Source organism: Pectinophora gossypiella, chromosome Z, assembly GCF_024362695.1.
Source record: "Pectinophora gossypiella chromosome Z, ilPecGoss1.1, whole genome shotgun sequence".
In the NCBI taxonomy this organism is placed as follows: domain Eukaryota; kingdom Metazoa; phylum Arthropoda; class Insecta; order Lepidoptera; family Gelechiidae; genus Pectinophora; species Pectinophora gossypiella.
In genome coordinates, this window is record NC_065433.1 from 6,860,583 (window position 1) to 6,882,427 (window position 21,845).

Genomic DNA, 21,845 nt, shown 5'->3' on the forward strand with positions numbered 1-21,845 from the left:
AGTAGAGGATGTCGCTTATCGGCGTGGTGTAGGGTGTAACAAAGTGCCGGCACCCGCTGACTCATTATACCTGCGACTAAGTTATGACACGGTGTACATTAAGTGACTTGTTATTGCTAATATCATTAGTAGATCTCTTATCACATAGTTGTAATAAGCTCAATGTAACGGCGTATGAAATAACAGAATACAAGTAGATGTTTGATTTTTGTTCGGTTTCGAAACGGAATTATGTTTTGATTGCTGCAAAATGTTTCCGCATTAACCAGTAAAAGTCTAATTGCATTCCAAAAATTAAGGCGAAACCATAAAGACTTCAAAGCAAACATTACTAGCTCGTAAAATGTGATGAATGGAGGGTTCAAGATCAGGCAATGATCCGCGCCTGCGCATCCTCCCGCCGCTGCGCCATCTTGTGGGCGGAGCCTAGTCTTCCTTTTCATGACGAAATTAGTTTCCCTCTCAATTCCGCTACATATCGACTGAGCGTGATGGAAAGAGAAAGACAGTGTCTGGAAGTTAAAACATGTATCAGGTCTTTACCTGCTTTACTTACCTGTAGTTTTGGAAGAATGATGATTGGTTCAGTTTAGTTTCAGACGATTGCAGGAACTTACAGGAACTGTATTTTCTTATTTCCGTGGGTAATTGGTATATGAAGTATTACCTGCATAACAACATAACATAACATCACGCCTGTAAACCCAAAGGGGCAGATAGAGGTGTATAGTAAGTAGGTATACCTATAGGTAGGTTCACCCAGTCCTCGGCAACTATGTTTACGTTTAAGTGACTTAAAATAAATAGGGCGCGAAATATATTATTAAATAAAAAAAATATCTCCCATTTTATTGACATGTAAAGTACCTACTTACCTATGACCTGGGTTAGGCGGGTAGGGTACCTATAGAATTATGCTTAAAGTGTGGGTAATATTTAAAGTGGTGCTAATTATCTACGATAACGTAGTTTACTAGAGGGGCGCGGATTGTTTACAGCAACGATCAGCTACCCGGCGCGGCGCGGGCGCATCCGCCGCGACTCTGTCTGCAGCACTGTTCGATTTGTTATCGTTTTACTTAATTATGTATCATGCATGAGTTCAGAGATTAGTTGTAAAAATGTAAAAAATATATAAGTTCTCATTTTACGTTAGATCATTCTCATCTCGTCAGTCGAGGAAGTTGTCAAGTAGGTATAGGTACGTACTTAGGTACCTATTGCGGAAATTAAGAATGTTATTATCATAATCAGCCCACTGCAGTCCACTGCTGGACATAGCATTTTTTGTTGCATTCCCAACTGCGACAGTATAAGCACGGCTCTATGTTTTACGCATAGAGAATAAAGCTCACTTTGTTAAGTTTGTTCGCTACGACTTCTTTTCAGCGCGTTTCAGCATAAGTCTATATTACAGCGTTGTTTAATACTAAACTCTGCTACACTGCAACAAGGCGTACTTTCCAGCGATATTACATCAGTTTATACGAACGTTAGTAAATAAATCCGGCAAGTTTAATGCAAAACTTTTGGTTTACGCTTTATGGTAAATATTTGGTGTTACGTTGTATAACTGTTTTATAGATCTAGTAAAATGTTTGGTTTAATTGTGCTAGGTCAAGAGCGGCCGTTCGACAGGCGTCCTTGCGCGACGGGTAAATATTATTGTCTAAGCGGGTATCCGCCGGCAGTTTGTGGATTATGATGCCAGTCGGCGGTCGGTGCAACGACCCGCGGCGGGACTTGCTCAGGTGACCACCACATCTTATAGCAATGCCACTTATGTACGCATATTCATGACATTTGCTGATAAGTAAACTTAAGAACTTACGGCACTCCGACGGGAGATCCGCTCAGTTGCAATTTAGGATAATGTTTCCTGCAAATTAACAGAATTTTAATAATGTAGCTAATATTTTTTTTCAATTGCCGGTGTAACAATAACTAGATGGTAGAGCAGAGGCGGTGGTACGTAGGAGTGACGTGGGGCGTCGTCGGGCGCGCGGCTGGGCGGCGCGCCGCATGCGGGGGTGAGTGGGGCGCGGGGTCGTGGCCGGTGGGCGGCGCGCGCGCACGCACTGTCCGACTGCACGCGCCTCGGCACGCACGCGCTCCACACGCATGAAGACCGAAGAGCAGACCCCTGAGGAGGCGGCGCGCCGGCCGCCCGTCACGCGCCGCCAGGAGAAACCACCGTTTTCCTACATCGCACTCATAGTTATGGCTATCCGACACTCACCCACCAAAAGGCTCACGCTCAGTGAGATCTATGCCTTCCTTCAACAACAGTTCCCGTTCTTCCGTAGTTCGTACCAGGGCTGGAAGAACTCGGTTCGACATAATCTGAGCCTAAACGAATGTTTCGTCAAACTGCCGAAGAGTTTGGGGCGGCCGGGCAAGGGGCATTACTGGACTATCGACCCGTCCTCCGAGTACATGTTCGAGGAGGGTTCATTCCGACGTCGGCCGCGCGGGTTCCGGCGTAAATGTCAGGCGTTGAAGCCTCAGTTCGGGAGCGGGGGCTACCTGTGCGGCAGCGGGGTGCCGGCGCTGCCGACGCCGCAGCCGTCGGGCTACGAGCTGGCGAGCAGCGGCGGCGCAGGCGCGGGCGGCGCCGCCGTGGAGTACGGCGCGTGCGCGTACCCGCATGGTGGCGCGCCGGGCCAGCAGCTCTCGTTCGGTGGCGAGTACTGCACATACGGCGGGGAGCGCGAGTGGGGCTCGCCATATGGGCCTGTGGACCCCGGCTACCGGCCGCTGGCTGCTGCCTCGCCGCCGCACCACGACCTGCCCGACCTCATACCCAACTACCAGTACGCCGTCGCCAACGATCACGGTGAGTTATTTGTATTACTTACTTCTTTCTATTTCACAAATTAGGCAGCCTTTACATAAATTATAGACGTCAAAAGATCCAGTGCCCTACACACTGTCTCTCTGAGAACCCTGTATAGAATATACCGTGATGCGTTTTCCTTGTTTTATCTTGTTGCTAAGTTACAGGCATCTACTTACTTTTTACGTACCTAACACATTTTGCGGCTGTTCTGTATAGGTTTATAACACTTGTAATGTTTAGTAAATAATGAAATAGTAAACATGTTGAACGTAAACAATAGTCTCTGGCTACATTGAAGGAGTAGAGTGCGGTGTCTATGGTTTCTACAAACTGCTTATCACCCGAGAACGTTGTAACTGCTGACTAGGAGATTTAGTCTTTTAATATAATGGGTGATGCACTATCTATCCGCATAGACAGCCCAGCCTATCCTCACGGATAAGTTGGTAAATCTCACCTCACCAAACGGGTTATCTTAGGATTCATATTTCAAGTAGTATTTTTTTGTGCTTGAAATAGAAACCAAGTTGCATCCCGGTAACTTTTGGAGCTGTGGTCTGGTGACTGTCTCGGTCACTGTCTTTCTGGTCCTGTGTATCTCCTGCTTGCTTCTCAACCTGGGCGCACCCGCGCGTTCAAACCCCGATATCGGACTTGCACTAATGGTGCAGTTTTCGCTAACACAGTTGGCTCGACCATTATAAACGGCGACACGGCTCACCACATATTTATCACGTTGTTCTAAGAAAGCTCGTTGAAGCATGGGCATGGGTACTAAGTTCATCTTGCGATGGATTATGTCTCTACTAGGTCAATTAGAGATCTTATATGTTACTAGCGACCCGTCCCGGCTTCGCTCGGGTGCAATGCTGAGAAAAAAATGAAATTATTTGCAACATCACATTAAAAACCTCAAATATAACAGTATTTCTCCACTATTTAATGAATGTTATTATACATATAAACCTTCCTCTTGAATTACTCTATTTATTTAAAAAAACCGCATCAAAAATCGTTGCATAGTTTTAAAGATTTAAGCGTAGGTACATAGGGATACTCGTATAGGGACAGAAAAAGCGACTTTGTTTTATACTATGTACAGTCATGAGCAATATAATGTCCCCACATTAGGAATCTGCCGCACTAACATATTTTGACATTTAGTGAGACTTACAGTTCAATTTGTCAAAAAAGTTAATGTGACGTGGTACCAAAGTGTATACATATTAATTAATGCTCGTGACCGGTACTTAGTGATGTTACGACCCTTGACACTGTCCAATCTGTTAAGATAACGAGTATGAGTGGTGTCTGCTTGCCTGTTAAACCTATTTTTCTTTAGTTTTTTACTAAGGTAGCGTTCGAGCGCCATTGTAGGTAAGCGACGGCATGGTGTAGGCAGGGATGATTCGTGATACAACCTGACCCAGCCTTCACCTCCGCTAACCTAGCCTAAAAGTTTCACAGGCCCGGCTTTTTACTGAAGCCACTACCTGACTAACCTTCCAACACGTGAAGGGAAAGCTAGCTCATAACAAACCTGTTATGTTATGTATGTGACCTAACCAGGTCACATAGGTACCTCCGAAACGCATTTCTCGGGTACGGGGTTTCCTCACGAAGTTTTCTTTCACCTATGAGCACGTGATAGTAATTTATGATCCAATCATTATGAATTTCGAAACAAATTAGAACTTGCAACTTCAAAGTGAGAGGCACGTGTCCTTCCAACTGTGCTATCACGGGTCTATCTGACCCAGCCTGACTTTACATTATTGCTAAGAATACAAATAAAAAAATAATAATTACTTAATAATAATATTGTTATTTTAAAATATTATTTCATACATAAATACATATAAACAGCCTATATCCTCTTAAGACCGAGATTTCCAGACACAATAGTTAAACAATGGGGTTTGGATTTATAAAGAACATTCGGTCTTAGGAAGATATACGTTCGACTGCATGCTGGGCACAGGCCTCCCCTCAATCAACCGGAGGGGGAATATATTATTTAATAATTACAAAATAAAAGACACATTTCTACGCTTTTAAGATTTGACACGGAAGTCATTCGCTAATTTGATCGGTCAAATGATAAACGGTGAGGGCTCTCACCTGGTAATTTTTTCCTTCTGTTTTCCTCGGGACAGTTTGGTTTTTACTTGTTACTAAAATGTTTTTTCTTGCATCAGACAGATCGATAAGCTCTTCCTTTATATTTTTTTGAATATACGAGTGTATATTCAAACTTTTCAACGTTTTTGTATTGGCATAGATGAACTTAGTTAACTTTAAAATATTATATAGATTAGTGACGTCATCCGCTATGAAAACATAGTGGTGGAGTATGTTCCACGTATAGTTTTGTATTTATTATTATCTCCTTGCAAGTCTATCTTGTGGGTTTTAAGGTGGATTTATCAATAGCTCAGCAACTCTGGTGTCAGGGTTCGTTTAAAGCCTCATGTAACGACTACGTAAGTAGTATAGTGTTACTGGGACCAGCGGGCTAACGTGCCTTCCGCGATACACGAAATCAATCAGAAAAAAGGTGATTCAAGCCTCACATAGTCAAAGGACAGAACAGTCCAGTTAATCCATGAATTTAGAGTTTCATTTCATTTAGAAAGTTTTCATGATTTCTAGGTCTATGGGAAGTACCCCACAGGTTTTGATTCCCCTACGAAATGTTTTTTTTACATCTTCAAGGATCCGCAGACATATCATGTTATTAATTATAATGTAATTTCAACTTGATATTTTCACGCGTTCCCGAGAAATGGCTCCTGCTGACATACAGACCGACGGACAACAAAGTGATCCTAAAGAGTTCCGTTTTTCCTTTTGAGGTTCGGAACCCTAAAAAACTAAATATAAAAATTAATGAAAGATGTGCTAAAAATGCTAATCGACTTTGTACCTAGCATATAAAAGACATCAACGCGAGTACCTTTTTTGTTGACCATATAATTTGTAACATGTAAGTCTTACCTATAAAAAAATAAAGGTTTTAGTGTAATTTTGCATGTACTTACTAGGTGGTAAACTTACTTTTTTTGAAACCATTTATTTATAATAAATTTGGTACTGGAAGATCTAGGAATAAAAAATATAGTAGTCACGTTGAAGTCATTACTTTTTCGCATTAGCATATTATCTGTTTTGTTAAAGTTAAGTACGTACTGACTTACCTAAAATAAAAAATATACCTATATTCAGGGAGGTATTTTTTTTTATTTTTCTGTTGTTCCTACATTTTTATACCTACACAGCATAAAATAAGTAAATACTTAAATAAAAATTATACCCGAATACAGAAAAAAAAACATTCTAAAAAGTATAAAACAAGAAAGTATGTACGTATATTTCTCTGAAATTCTTCCGAATGGTGATGTTTAGAAGATAGCCGTGGTCGTATGTCTATCTGTCCCTTGCAGACCAACGACCCTGGTGTCGACGACGTTGCCCTAAGAGCTTGCTTCAAAGACCTTGTTACTACGGCATACGACCACAGCTATCTCCTAAACATCACGCTATTCGGAAGAATTTCAGAGAAATACACTTCTCATCAAAAAAATCGAAACACCTTGCAAGTTTACGTTTTGTCAGGATTATCAGAAAAATGTGTACATTTAGGAATAAATGTTAAATGTCGTTTAATAGTGAGTAATATGAGCTTATCAAATCTTAATGTTAATGTTCTAAATTTAAATGAATTTTTCATAGGTTTCGTATTTTGTTAAATGAGTCATTTTTATTCCGTATGGAGTATAAAGGAAATGGATAAAACAACACACGTAAATGAAAAAAAAAGCTAAAAAACGTTTATTTAATAACTTGTATTCCCTCCCCGAGCTCTAATTACTGCTTCCATACGGTTCTTCATCGATCGGATGAGAGTCACGATCACATGCTGTGGTATATTGTCCCATTCCTCTTGGATTGCATCTTGCAGCTGGCTAAGTGTTTCTGGGGCAGGATCTCTTGCTCGAATTCGTCTCTTTAATTCATCCCACAGATGTTCAATGGGATTCATGTCCGGGCTTCTTGCTGGCCATTCCATAATAGAGATATCGACTTCGTTAAGATAATCTCGTACGACGCCCGCGGTGTGAGCCCTAGCATTGTCGTGCATGAATATGAAGCCGTTGCCAATAAAATGTGCATAGGGCATCACATGAGGCTCGAGACACTCTTCGACGTACCGATGACAGTTTAGTGCAGGCAGACGTGGCCCAGACACGAAAGCAAGCTCTGTCTTACCGTCGGCGCTGATTCCTCCCCAAACCGTCCACGAACCGCCACCATAGCTGACCTTTTCTTCAATGCAGCATTGTGCATAGCGTTCTCCGTCTCTTCTGTAGACCTTGTTCCTTCCGTCGTTACCATACAGCATAATTTTACACTCATCAGAAAAGAGAACTTTGCTCCACTGTAGGTATGACCAATTTAGGTGCTCACGTGCAAAGTTAAGGCGCGCTCTTCGATGGTCTGCAGTTAATTTCGGCCCATTTGCTGGCTTATGCGGTACCAGTCCACGATCCTTCAACCTTCTTCTAATTGTAGAGTCACTTACAGCCACCCTTCGTACAACACGAAGCCGCTGCTGCAGTTGAAAAGCGTTAAGGCGTCGATTTCTTAAAGAAGTTGTTACAATAAATCGATCATCTCGCTCAGAAGTGACCCGATTCCTGCCAGATCCTGAACGGCGCGTGAACAAACCAGTCTCCCGATAACGTTTATAGACTCTATGAACAGATGACAGGCTTAGATGCAGTCTTGCAGCCACAACACGCTGACTAAGGCCAGAATCCAGCAATGCCACAACTTGGGCGGCTTCTGTGGGCGAAGTATCCATACGTTTTAGAAAAAAAACCTTTTTTCAGACGTCCCAAAGTCACAGTATTGAAATAAAAAAACAAAAAGTTTAAGGATAGGCGCCAATTTTTAGTTTTTAAACGCTAAATGTACTCCAACCCTAAACACACATTTGTCTCAAAACAGTGATTCATTTCGTTTATAAGATAAACAAATGAAATTCTAATTTTGAATTTAGAATTTTCGCTTATTACTGTAATGGCCAAACTGCCAGCTATACATTTATGTATTTTTTTTCATCGTATGAATTCTTTTTTGTGTTAAATTCGGACAGAAACAATGAAAACGGAAGTGTTTCGATTTTTTTGATGAGAAGTGTATAACATAACAAATACTTTATTGCACAAACAGGAAAAACAAAATAAAAAACAAAAGAGAAATAGAATGAGTCCAATAGGCGGCTTTATAATATACTTACTTAGCTATTTTCGTGTTTCATACTTTTTAGAGCTTTGCTAAAGCGAGTGTGGTTTAATTACTTTCACCACTCGGTAGTCTGTAGTAAAAAACGCTGGATGTTTTGCCACTTCGCATTAATTCACTTTAAGTAATTACAAAGGTTACAAATACGTCCGACAATAAGAGATAGATCGATGAATATAAAATTATTTAAAAAGTAAAGAATTAATTGTTTTTACAACCTTTTTTTTAAAAGGTATTTTTATGTTGCAATTGGAAACAAGCTTGATATTTCCGTAGTCGGGTTTTAGTTTTTAAACTTTTATTTTTTAAGAACCAGTATGAGAGTTGTTATCACCTAACGGGGCATATGTTTATATTTGCGAAGGTACAAAAACAGGTCTGTGTTGAAATTATCTGAACTATGCGTAGCTTCCGTGCAGTGAGGTACTTATCACGTAATATTGGTAGGCCCCTGACTCTCGACGAACCACTTGACTGAGGTGGTGAAAAGTGTACCCTGCTTTGCCTCAGCTGTCGACACCCTCAAGTACACTAGCATGATATAACAAAACAACACACGCCGGTAATCCGGATCGGGGTAGGCAGAACCACATGTCACACAGTATCTGTAATCTGGACAATTGAAGCAATAGGAAAGGTTTATTTCTTCTTTTCTTGTTCTAATCCTTTTATCCCCTGTTGGGATGTACCAACTCACCGCGATCCTTTGCAGCCTCTGTAGCTGGCTCCAATGACATGCTGAGAGTTTTTAACTCTCGGTCAACCGAACGTCGCCGACGTCGTCGGTCTATTTACTGGTAGTATTTGCGAGAGCCAATAGCGTAGGCTAGGCAAGTAATAAAGAATAATACCGCTTATTAGAACAGTAACTCGCCGCCGCCGCCCGGACCAATTCGTATCAGGCGCCGCGCTTAGATTTACCTCACCCCCTCTGGGTTTTACTTTAGTCTACATGGCCGTAAACTGTTTAGGAGTAATTTACGTGGTAGGGTGGCATGAAAAGATGAGGTTTTTGTATGCAGTGCCCTGGTTGTGGCGTAGGTTCATTATATATGCCGTACCGTCGTGAGCAAATATAATGTACCCACTTTAGGACTCTGCCGCACTAACATATTTGACATTTAGTGAGACTTACAGTTCAATTTGTCAAAAAAGTTAATGTGACATGGTACCAAAGTGTATTCATATTAATACTCGTGACCGTACCGCGTGCGATATAGCTACTGGACTTGGACACGATCCATTTTAACATTTATACAAACTGTTTTATACCATTTAAATTATATACTTAGTTACATGTAATTATAATGTAGTCAAACGAGTCATGTCAGGGGGTCTTTGGTGGCTTTATAACAACAGGATTAATGAGATCGGTTTTTGACCTTGAGGGGGCATGGAGCATACTCCACCACGCTGCTCCACTGCGGGTTGGTGGAGGTGTTTTTACGGCTAATAGCCGGGACCAACGGCTTAACGTGCCCTCCGAAGCACGGAATCATCTTACTTTTTCGGACAATCAGGTGATTCAAGCCTGAAAAGTCCTTACCAAACAAAGGACAGTCTCACAAAGTGATTTCGACAATGTCCCCATCGGGAATCGAACCCGGACCTCCAGATCATGAGCCTAACGCTCTAACCACTAGACCACGGAGGGTGTTTCTGCACTTAGTCAGATGTAATTCGCGCATTGAAGCTATTGTAAAATGTTATCTAAGTATATTAAAATATAATATTAATAATGACAAATTGTACTGAAATAGACGTTTTGTTTAATAAAAAAGACATGTAAGTACTTAGATAGAACAAAGATTTTAGAGGCGAATCCGAGTGAGTAGAATTGGAAATGGAAGGAATCAAACTTAAGATGCCTTACAGCATGCTAGAGACATCGTAACGAAAACTTTGAGGGTGATTCAGACCATGACTTTGAGTTAATATCAAGTGGAATTTTCCGTCGGGAGAAATTCCACTTGATATTAATTCAGAATTATGAGCTGAATCATCCCTCTCAGTATTGGTTACGGTGTATGTAACCTACTGTATGGGACATACCTAATAGTCTACCATTTATGGTCAGTCACATCTCTAGCGCGAGCAAGCCAACGCGTCTCAATGTTTGGATCTTGTAATTAAATTAATATCCTAAGTAATACAGTTCATTCAATTGTTTGTGTGGGGTTTTATTGAAATTACCAACGCTCCCTACACCTACGAATAAATAAGGTGTAACTAACACCCTGTATTAAGAGTACCCTGAACTGGTAGCATATATAGGATAAATATTTTAAGAGAGCAAATTCTTCAGTAAGAAATAAGCGTGTCCTTACATCATACAATACGGTTCATTATAATTATTATCCATTTTAGGATTTCGTATCAAAAATCTAGTCTTGACTTCTGATTACTTGAATTGGCTCATGTACATTAGGTATGTGACTCCTAGCCGCGTGGAGTAAACCCGATGATTCATCCTTGATTTATTTCCAAACTAATAAACACCGGCTAGTTCTTTTTTTGTGGTTATGAATCCGAATTGCAAACGAATAAACAGCATTGTACTAGTTTGCATCCCATTATCACCTGTGTAAACCATTTGGCGCTTGTAGCTCACTTTGAATTAATAAAAACAAAAATCGACCTTCTCTGTTCCGTGTCGTGTACGATTTGGAAGAATTTTGATTTGCTACCTACTCGTCTATCATTCTCGCATATTATCTAAAAACTAAGCTGAAGATTTTTCAACATGCATATAACAGTGTTTTATCGTAAAACGGGGCCGTTACATCGCTGCAGTTTCGCGTGCGAATGAGTTGGATTATTTCTGGCAAACGTCGGGAGCCAAAACGAATGAGTACATAAGCGGGAAATAAATGCCTCGACCAGAGCCGGGTAATCGACAATTTATTGCCGCCCATATGCGCAGCCACGGTTCTGAGAAGCTCGAACACTCCCTTACGACGGTCGTAAAAGTTGTGGTAACATGTGCCAGGGCCCCGTCTGCTATGCGCTCCAAGATCCACATCTTGAACTCTTGCAGTGCCTGTGTAGGCACAGTTGGGCATGTGCCCAACTCTACAGATCCTTAAGCACCGCCAGAGAATCTAGCCAAGGTATAAATGTTGTTATTCTTATTGTTATTCCATTTCTAATGCTAATGTATAACTCTTACGGGTTATATTTAATTCATACGGGTTATATGTCGTTAGCGATACACAGAAACATTTGTTCAGCAATCTAAGTACATGGCTATCCAACTATGAGACCTCCTTACGGCGAGATCGCCTATCGCATGTGTGCGATTTTAGGGTAAGGTTGCATAGACACGTTTTGTCAATTTGTAAAAAGTGATCAAATGGTCATTACCCCAGTAATCTCTATCTGTCTTTCATATTTGTAATAATTTGATATGGGGTTCCATAATATATAGATAATTATTGATATTATAAACTTTCTTAGAATATTTCTATAAACTACCAAGATAATAAATAATTTTATAACTGTGAATAGATTAGTAATAAAACTTCGTCATTTTCTCTTTGAAAATGTTAGAGTGTAAGTAATTGATTCTTACTATACTAAATTGACTGTAATCACATGAAATTCATTATGTAGTTTAATGCTAATCTGTGACTATTTATCCATACTTACTGTAACATTACGTAAAAATCCGTGACAAGGGGGGTTAAAATGGCCACATCGAACCAATTCATCTAAGAAAGCAATATTGCAATTTGACATTTGCGCATATAAAAGTAAGTGAGCAATGCAAACAATGTCAAATAGCAATACCTATTTTAGATGAATTGCTTCGATGTGGCCATTTTAACCCCCAAGTGCTTAGTCCTGGAGGAGTAGGCGAGACGTCTATCGTAATGTCACGGGGTCAAATCCCAGCTAGGGCTCTGAACCACTGAATTCGATTTTATGAGTTTGGATTATTTTTTGAATCATAGATAGTTGATATTACTTACATGGTTTCCAAGATTTGTGCGCGGTTAATGGCAATAGGCTTGCTCCTTATTACATGGGGCTTTGACATAGCAGGCGAGGAGTGGATGCTATACACCTGTGCCTGGGTAGTGTAGGCAGGGGTCTTCGGGGATACAAGTTTGGTGGTATGTTGCGTTATGTAAAATAAAATAACATTTTAATAACAATAATAAACAGCTAGTCGGTTTGATTACCTACTTTTCTAAGAAGGTAGCAATGATTTAGTAAATACTATTCAAATTAATATAAGTATTAGTATGCATTCCCAAGAAAATCATTTTCGGAGGTATGTGACTTAGGTAACCTGTATTTGGCTGGTTTTCCCCTCGCGGGATGGAAGGTCAGACAGGCGGTCGCTTCTGTAAAGACAACGGGATAATGCTAGGGTGATGATTATATAAATTAATACAACTACTTAAAAGTACTGAGGTAGTAGATTTCCATCGGGCGCTGCACGATTTTCAGATAGCATCTTCATGGTAGGCCCAGGTTAGCGGACTGGGAGATATCAAATAACAGATTATACGTAACACTGCTGGTTAAATATTATTTGCTTCACACGGCCAATAAGACAGAAGTTTGACAGATAAGTTTTTCCGCGAAAATTATGCATTAGGAAACCACTTCTCGTTTAACAATAGGTAAATCGCTACAAAACCTCATTCGTTGCGATATCGAGTCGGTCGATATGGTCACATCAATGTCCACACCGTCAAATATTTTCCGTCCTTATTGTTGTTATATTTTCTGTCATTGCGCATTTTGGTGTCAGTAATTTAAAAGATTTTTTTGTTTTGAGAATGAATTTCAGACACAAGACCTACCTACCCGTTGTTCTATCTAATTTTCAATATCACAACTCGGCAGATCAAAATAATAGTCATGTTCATAGGTTAAAACGCCCTTCATCTTCGAGATGAAAAACAGAAAATATAAAGCTCAAGTAAGTGCGATGGTGTGATGTATTAGAGTTTACATCCAGATAATGGCATGCGTTACGTTGCGCAGCCGCGGGGGCGGCGCAGGCGCAGGCGGGCGCGGCGGCGGCGGCGCGGCATGGCCCCGGGCACGCGCTCTAGGTATGATCTGTTTACATGAACGCCCGTTTGTTCCAACCGTTTGATCTTTATAAATGCAATAGGTATTTCAAGAATATCGTTGCCGGCGGAACTCTAACGGGTGTTAGCTTAATAAAAAAAAAATCGAGAATGATTTTTAAGAACGACAACCTTGATGCTCTGTTTATTCTTGGGCTATAGGTGCTCCGTTTATGAGCATTTTTGATTTAGCGTAACTGACGTTTGTTTGAAATTTTTAATTCTGGAAGGTACAGCGCGTATCTTACCCAGTCTTGCAGGCAGGCAAACCCGGGTAGTTCACATTGCTCAATCTACAAATGAACGTTTTCATTTAAACACCCACAGCATTCATACGTGTAAGTTGTTTGAGTAGATAGAATAAAATTGGATTATTATTAAACAATGAAGCAACAGGGGATTTAAAAAGACCATATCAAAGCAATTCATCTAAGAAAGCAATATTGCTATTTGACATTTGTTTGCATTGCGCACTTACTTTTATATGCGCAAATTTCAAATTACAATATTGATTTTTAGATGGATTGTTTCGATGTGGCCTTTTTAACCATCCAGTTTTCCAAATTTTCGTTTATCTTCAGTATATTGTGTGCCTCGTGACGTTGCAGGGATATTTATGCTGAATGATGAGCTGGACTGTTAAAACTGGCAGTAGGTAGGTATGTACGTCTGTACCACTGTACATTAATGCTCGAGTTTGATTTTTCGTTTGATGTGTGGTATAATTGCGTCTGTCATCACATCACTCATTATTCTACTCCATCTTTCTTGCTTAGAGTACCTACTGTTTTTTTTTTAATTACGTGGTATTAGTATTTTCTTTTCCTATATTTACCCCCGTATTACTATGGTTCTGTGATACACCGGCTTGCTTCTCAATCGGGGAGCGCCGATTTGCACCAATAAGTTTTTTCAGTTTCATTAACACAGTTGGCTCTACCATTATTAGCTTCAAAACGTTTTTTCGATTCTGCTCCGCACCACCCAAATCCCCTGGTAGTTGCGGCTTCCGAATACATCCCGCTCAGGACACGGTACTGAAAAGTATCGGCGTCCGAAGGACGTAATATGCGATCCCGACGACCCGATTACTCTAGCCATAGCTCCCCATTTGTCCGGCTAAGTAGTTAATGCCATCAGCGGCAGATCTACAATAAGTCACGTCAAAAAAAAAAGAAAAAAAAAGCTCTTCATTATAGACGGCGATACGGCTCACCACCTGTCACGTTGGTCTAACAGAAAGCTCGGTGAGGTGCGGGTAGGTACTTACTTTATTTTGCGATGGATACCCCTGACTACCCCAACTGGGATATAGTCTAGAGCTTATGTTATGTTGAAATTGAATTCAATTTTTGCCTTTAACATAGGTAAGTAAGATAAACAACACAAAAACCTCTAGGATATTTATTACTACGCTATTTTTCACTAGGATATTTATTAACCAGTTACCTAGTTAAGTTTCGTAAGGACATCACTAATAGATAGATAAGCGTAATTTGCGAAAATAATATTCGCCAATCCAATCAATGAGTTGTATATAATCTCAGCCACAATTCATTTTTTGAACAACATTTAAGTATATTTTAACTGCAGTATACCTGTGAGTAGAACGATCTGTCTGTACAGAACCACTCTGAACCCTGTAAAAATAGTTCCGGTAATTGACACTGAAATCGATGCATTAGACTCCGTGTGCGGTCCGCATGACGTGCGTTATTGGGGTAACTCTAACGCGGCAGAATCCGCTTGCTGCCCGCGCCTTCTGTAAACATCAAAAATTAAAACAAAAAACACGTCTTCCAGCTTCCTCGGCACAGATAAAAAATATCACCCTTTCACATGGCAACCCCTTGACCCATGTTTACACAACCCTTTTTTAGGAGGTAATTTAATATGCAGTTGCAAAGATATTCCCGATGATTATGTCAAAAATTAAAACGCACATTCAGTTTTCTATTTGTGAGATGGATTTGTTAAAAAGGTTACTCTACATTTACCACAGATATTATAAAAACATAGATTTCCTTATAAAATGTTTGTTGCAGTTTTAACCAGTTGCAATTACATTCGACGTTTTTTTTTTAATGTACTTATATCTATTATGTTGTATTACAATAATAAATAAGTAATACTTAATAATAAATACAAAATTTTGCTTGATTTAGGTTAGGGAGGATCGAAGGCGCAATACGAGACGGTACTACGTCTGACGTCGACGTCAGTTTATATCAGGTACTGAAGTTCAGAATCACTGCAACGCGAATTCTATACTATTCTGTACTATTGTAATGTACCTGGGGGAATGAAGTTGTGTGAGTTCATTGTTCACCCACTGTGCGTAAAGTATAACATGCACACACTTCTATTTTTCTCGGATATTGCGTCCTCGTGAATCCTTAATGCCTAAACAGCTCCAAATATTTGCACCTGTAGATGCTTAGCTTAAGTATGAAAATATATCTATGTTGAATAACATAATTAATGTTTTTAAAGGTATCTCCGTAATAGGTTTGTATATACTGCCAGGCATTCAGGATTCACATACCATGCTGGCGAATTTCATCTAAATATAGGCCTGAAAATGCACATTAACTGGGTGAGTTTCAGTGCAAGTCGATGTCATTAGTGTCAAGGGTTAACACCTGGCTTTTGTCTTTTGAAAATGACGATTGGAATATAACCAGTTGGTTAACAAGATGAGTAAGTTTTAACTGGATATTCTCAAAAACACAATACTTACATTGTTGATTTATAATAATTTATAAGTAATAATTATTTATTTACCAAACATGCAAACAATTACAGTAAACTTAATAAGAATCTAGGCAGATGCATAACAATACAGTGACATTTCGTAGCATCGTTAATGAGGGTAGAAATCATGGTCGCCGCGTTCGTGTGAACTTCCAAGTTTCTTCGTCCAAGACGCCCGGTTTGAACACTAACACTTGGGGATTAAAAAGGCCACATCGTAGCACGTCAATTAAAAAAGCAATATTACAATTTGACATTTGCGCATATAAAAGTAAGTATCCATATTTGGACTTCGTATCAACAGTGGCTGCAAGTTGTCTTTGATAACTTGTGGCTCTGCCCACCCCATTAGGGATTACGGGCGTGAGTTTATGTATGTATGTATGTATGTATGTAAAAGTAAGTGCACAATGCAAAGAAATATCAAATAGCAATATTACTTGTTTAAGTGAATTGATTTGATGTGGCCTTTTTAACCCCCCTGATATAGCAAACAATAGTACTCGTTATCAAATATTTTTATTGTTCACTTAATTTAATGAGGAGTTCCGATGCTCTGAAATTCACTCATCGTCTACCCCCTTAAGCGAATTCTTTAAATAATGTAAGAATGTTACTCCCAAATAGCTTTGAACGCATGCGCGTTGAATCACTAGTTTCTCATAGCACTTAAGTAATAATAAATCTGTGGTTAAATAGTGGAAAGTAATCGAGAAGGTGGTGGTGGTGTGATGCGCGCCGGCGCATGTCACTCGTCGCCGCGCCGGCGCGGGCGCCGCTCGAGAGCGGTTACCATCGACAAGATGTATGGCTTAGAAGCAGTGATGTGCCGTTTCCGGGAATGTTCCCAAAGTGGGAATGTTCCCGTGGTAGAAACTCTTTAATAGTGACAACTCTGGCTACTTTTCTTTATTAGATTGTGGCTTTTTGGCGGGAAACGGGAACGGGACAGTTGCTTTCTTCATTGAATAATCTAAATAATTAATACGAAGTGGTGTTTTGTGGTTAATGATCGCATTAAGTTAGTCGGAAGACATTCGCGAGTGTTATTATATCGGAGTATTCAATAAACAAATTGTATCTGCCTATTTTCGCTTCGTGCTAGGAAGCCGCTTCATAACTCGAAAGTTTATGCGGACTTTTGAGTTAATTCGTTTGGGGTTCGGAGTAGGAGTCTACTCCGAGGGTGGGGGCTTAGGTTTCATCATCATCACCTTTCATCATTTCATTAATCATCAAGAAAAAAAAATACGTAAGACATGGCTGTATGGGCATAGTTCCCTTTGCCTTACCCTTCGGGGAAAACCAAAACAAAAAAAAAATATTAGATTGTTCTATCTTTTACTTTTGTTTTATCTGCCTAAAGGTTACGCAATAAAGCTCTTTTTATATGTATAAGGTTTGCGCCTTTTTTTGCCGAGTGTTCTCAAAGCGGGCACATTCTCGGGAACGGCACATCACTGCTTAGGAGGCGATGACAACGGCACGGCTTATGAAACCGCTGTAAAGAGCTCGCTTGAGTGCACTATTATATTCGTATTACCAAAATATACGGCTATAGTTTAATAATAATTTTGGTACCTATGAAAGTATCGTTTGTTCAGTGGTGCTAATATTAGTTTGTAAGAGAGGTTTCATCGCAGAATCTCCTTTTCTCAAATTAATATAGTTAAGTGCTACCCACTTCGATGATGTAAAATGTGCAAACGGTAGGTACAGATAGATGATCACCCAAAAATTATTTTGGTTGAAGATAAATTGCACCTGTAATATGTAGCAAAATCATTTGGACACATTATTTTGTATTTCAATATCGCGAGCTTTATACGTACAGTCATAGCAATATCATGTAACCACTTTAGAACCCTGTCGCACTATCATATTTGATATTTAATGAGACTTACGGTTTAATTTGTCAAAAAAGTTAATGTGACATGGTTTCAAAGTGTACCTATACAATATTAGTACTCGTGACCGTACAATTACCAACTCGGTAACAAAGTAAATCCTTGTAGATACCTACTTAGTTCTAGTTTATCCGCTCAACACGTGTATAAAATTCTAAGAAAACAAGCTCCCAGCGTGATTTTATATTGGTAAAAAAGCCCAATTTGGTGCGGTCGCTGGTTTGTTTAGCTTACAGCGATTAGGTACGAGCCTTGCATGTGGCCGACAACGGACGAGCAACAGACGTGGAGATGGGAACTTACAACGTGCAATTATAGCTTAAATCTAATGTGGAACATGAGTTCTGGTGGGGCGGGAGGGCGGCGGGCGAGGGGGGAGGCTGGCTGAATCCCTGGACCGTTTCCGTCGTGGCGCGTATCAGCAGCGTCACTCGTTACTGTACATTACGTTCATCGGATACCGCTTGTCTACAGTTTTCTATTAGACGGTGCGTGTACCAGATTACCCTGTAATCTGCCCTATTTTAAGACGGATATATTTGAAAGTAAATTGTAGCAGTACGCGCGTAACTTTAGCAAGTATCTATTCACTCTAAAGTTTAAAGCTAATTTGGAATCGACGTTCCGGGGACGGAATTTATGCTGAGCCACAAATGTTAGCAATTTTAAGAGCCGTCAGTCAGGATGGGTCGTCGTATCATTTTCACCTTGGCATGGCTCCGTCTTTCACAGGGTTTGCTTGCCTAACCTTAAGATTTGGCAGGTCCAGTTTTTTACAGAAGCGACTGCCTATCTGCCCTTCCAACCCGCTAAGGGAAAACCAGCCCAATACAGGTTAGGTCACATACCTCCGAAATGCATTTGTTGGGAATGTGGGTTTCCTCATGATGTTTTCCTTCACCGCTGAGCACGTGATACTTAATAATTAATTCGAAAACAAATTCGACAATCATTGGTTTAGGCCTGTGTTGCATTCGAACCTGCGGCCTCAAAGTGAGAGGCAAGCGTTTGCCAACTGGGCTACCACTTGGGCTGGGATTTTTCGCCGTATATGAGATTTAATTTTTGGCTCCTCCGTGACACGCAAAATCATCCATTCCGATTATTGACGTAGGTGTAGGTATGCCAATAATTAAGCTAAGTCGGAGACATTCGGACGGTTCGAATACTAGGTTGGTTACGAGCTCGAATACTATCAATCCGCAGTAGAGTAGCATGGTGGAGTATTGCTTGTCCACACCCTATCCGGAGATCTAAGCTGTGCCCACCCAGCACCCAATTTACGTATTTTATTTTGTCATTGCAGGTACGGCGCCGATGTTCGCGGGGATGCGCAGCGTGCACGGCCAGATGCTATCGGGCGGGTCTCTGAGCACCTCCGCCATCACGGGTCTGGGCGGCTACGGGTTGAGTACCCCTTTGCCGGCGTTGCCTCCGGACCGCAAGCCGTTCGCCACCCCGCCGCCCGCGCCCCTGCCGGCGCTCCCCGCCTCCGCCTCTCTCGCCGCAACATCTTCGGCACCCTCCACTTCCACCTACTACCACAACAACCTGTATTAGATGTAAGCTATTGTTATAGCATTATGTACCTATTTCTACAATCGCTAGGGCGAATTTCAGAGCACCTGAAATCAATATCAACAGTGTAACCGCAAAGGTAAACTAGCATCTATTGTTATGCAATAGTTAGAATTCAGGTTACTAAATCACGTAAGTTTTAAATTACAGTGCTCTTGAATTTACCCACGAATTTAAACAATGCATCACGTCAAGGCCTCCTTATGCGTAACTGAAACGCGTCACATATTTCTGAAGTAGGCATTCCTCTTGCAACTACCTAGGAAGTTGTACCTACCTATGCGATCTCCAATGTTGAAGTAGGTACCTAACACAAGTGAAATTAAAAGGAACTTATTAGTATAAAAAACAAATCGCCGCATTTTTTCTGATTGTGTAGTGAACAGGGAGTGTTGGTAGGACCACACCTACATAATTTAATGGTTTAATACATATTAATACTTCCAGAAGTAAGTATACCTACATAATTCAAAATGATTAGGTGAGGTAGTGTAGTAGTGCTGATTACTACCTATAAACAGGAGGAGGAATTAGGGGAAGGGACCTGGAAGGACTAAAGAACTTTTCTTTGGCATTTTAAAATGTTTATATACAGGGTGTTAGTAACATCGTGACGAAAACTTCCAGAGATAATTCAGACTATGATTCTAAGTTGATATCAAGTGGAGTTTACCGGCGTAAAAGTATGGAACTGAAAATAATAAAAAATGTACTGAAAGATTCATTAATTTTCCGACAGGAAATTCCACTTGATATCAACTCAGAATCATGGTCTGTTTCATCCCAAAAAGGTTTTGGTTACGGTGTCACCAACACCCATTTGTACTTATATGGCTACCTGTGCGTACTTGTACGGGGAGTAAGTGACATCGTAACGAACTGAGGCGGATGGTTCAGCTTATTATTCTGAGTTAATATCGAGTTGAATTTCCCATCGAAAAAGTACCCATATAATAAAAAAAAGAGTTAAAAATCAACAACAAATCAGCGACGGAAAATTCCACTTGATATTAACTCAGAATCATGGTTGGAATCATCCCCCTCAGTATGCGTTACGAATGTCACAAGCATACTGTATAATAATATTTTATTTTGACAGATAATATTTTTAGAAGTAGGTACTCTTACTCAACTCTAGAATATTTAAATTGAAAATATAATCAAGCGAGATGGGTTATAAGTAAAAACATGGTAAAAACGAAGGACGGGTTTTTGTTATAGTTCATAATATCGCAAAACGTTGTAAGTACATTGTAAAGTACTCCCAACCCCACGGGAGTGACTTTAGGATCCAAAGAATTGACTTAATACTAAGTATTTAGAGATTTGCTAGATTAAAATTAGATTTTAAGTAGTTACCTTTAATACCAAATCTAAAAAGCATGCGTATGCCATACACGTGATAAAAGTTCAAATCAAATGGTATACTGTACCAATAGGTATCTTTAGATTTAAGTATATTACTGTACTTATCCAATCATATCGTATAAGTATTACTATTAGTAAGTTGTTTCTATAAAATAAATAGCTATCTATATGGAACATTTTGTCGTTAATTTATTCTTTTCACTTATATACCTTTATCTACCAATACACAACCTGCACTCGTCAATTGGGTAGTTTCCTAGGTCAAAGATAAATTATGAAATTCTGATAAAGTACTAAATAAATACAGATCTAAAGGTGACAAAAAACGTTTTCTATTTTCTATTTAAAATAATTTTGAATTTTAAAATAGAAATAAGTAATATTAAGTGCCAAATTTTGTTACGTTTTTCTGTGACGTCACAGGTTGCTTTTTCATTTAAATTCCATAGTAATTGCGTGTTTTGATGTTCAGTAAAAAGTAACTTACTTACTTACTCTTACTTTTTTTTTTCACTAGTTGGTAATTTGACTACCCTATTAAAAATTTGAGGCAGAGGGCGGGTGCGAGATTGCGTTAATTTCAGAGCACCGGAAATCAACATTAACATAATAAATTATGTACCAACTGGATATGTAGAAAGCCACTAAAGATTCTAGAATATTTTTGCGTAGACACGAATGTATTACTGATTTCCGGTGCTCTGAAACTTACCTGAGACTGATATTTGTTCATTGTTTTTAGGAGCCTCATTCCTCTATCAAAAGGCGTTCCCTTTTCAATAGTTGAATCACGTTCCCGGACACTGGAGCACTGGATTGTCAGAAAACTGTAGGTAGGATATGGATACAACATAATAATATTATGTGTACATATATTTGGTATGGTTAAATTCTTTATAAAATTATATTTATTACTCTAAAGATTTTAAGTAGAAAAATCTTAAACGTTTCAATTTATAACTAATTTAATAAAGGTGGTCCTAATACGGTACGAGTACCTTATAT

The 21,845-nt window shown here is 39.8% G+C and overlaps 1 protein-coding gene across 1 annotated transcript; it reads left to right on the forward strand.

The window, feature by feature from the left end:
- Positions 1–2,092: 2,092 nt before the first annotated feature.
- On the forward strand, positions 2,093–21,014 carry LOC126380791 (forkhead box protein F2-like). The gene is made up of 2 exons (XM_050030394.1): positions 2,093–2,836; positions 19,201–21,014. The coding sequence occupies exons 1-2, from the start codon at positions 2,122–2,124 to the stop codon at positions 19,452–19,454; spliced, it is 969 nt and encodes a 322-aa protein (XP_049886351.1). The 5' UTR covers positions 2,093–2,121; the 3' UTR covers positions 19,455–21,014.
- The last annotated feature ends 831 nt before the right edge of the window (positions 21,015–21,845 follow it).

Excerpts from the sequence above, each read along its gene's own strand:
- LOC126380791 (XM_050030394.1), top strand. The coding sequence starts at position 2,122 with ATGAAGACCGAAGAGCAGACCCCTGAGGAGGCGGCGCGCCGGCCGCCC. Across the intron at positions 2,837-19,200 it reads CGCCGTCGCCAACGATCACG|GTACGGCGCCGATGTTCGCG; the intron begins GTGAGTTATTTG and ends TTGTCATTGCAG.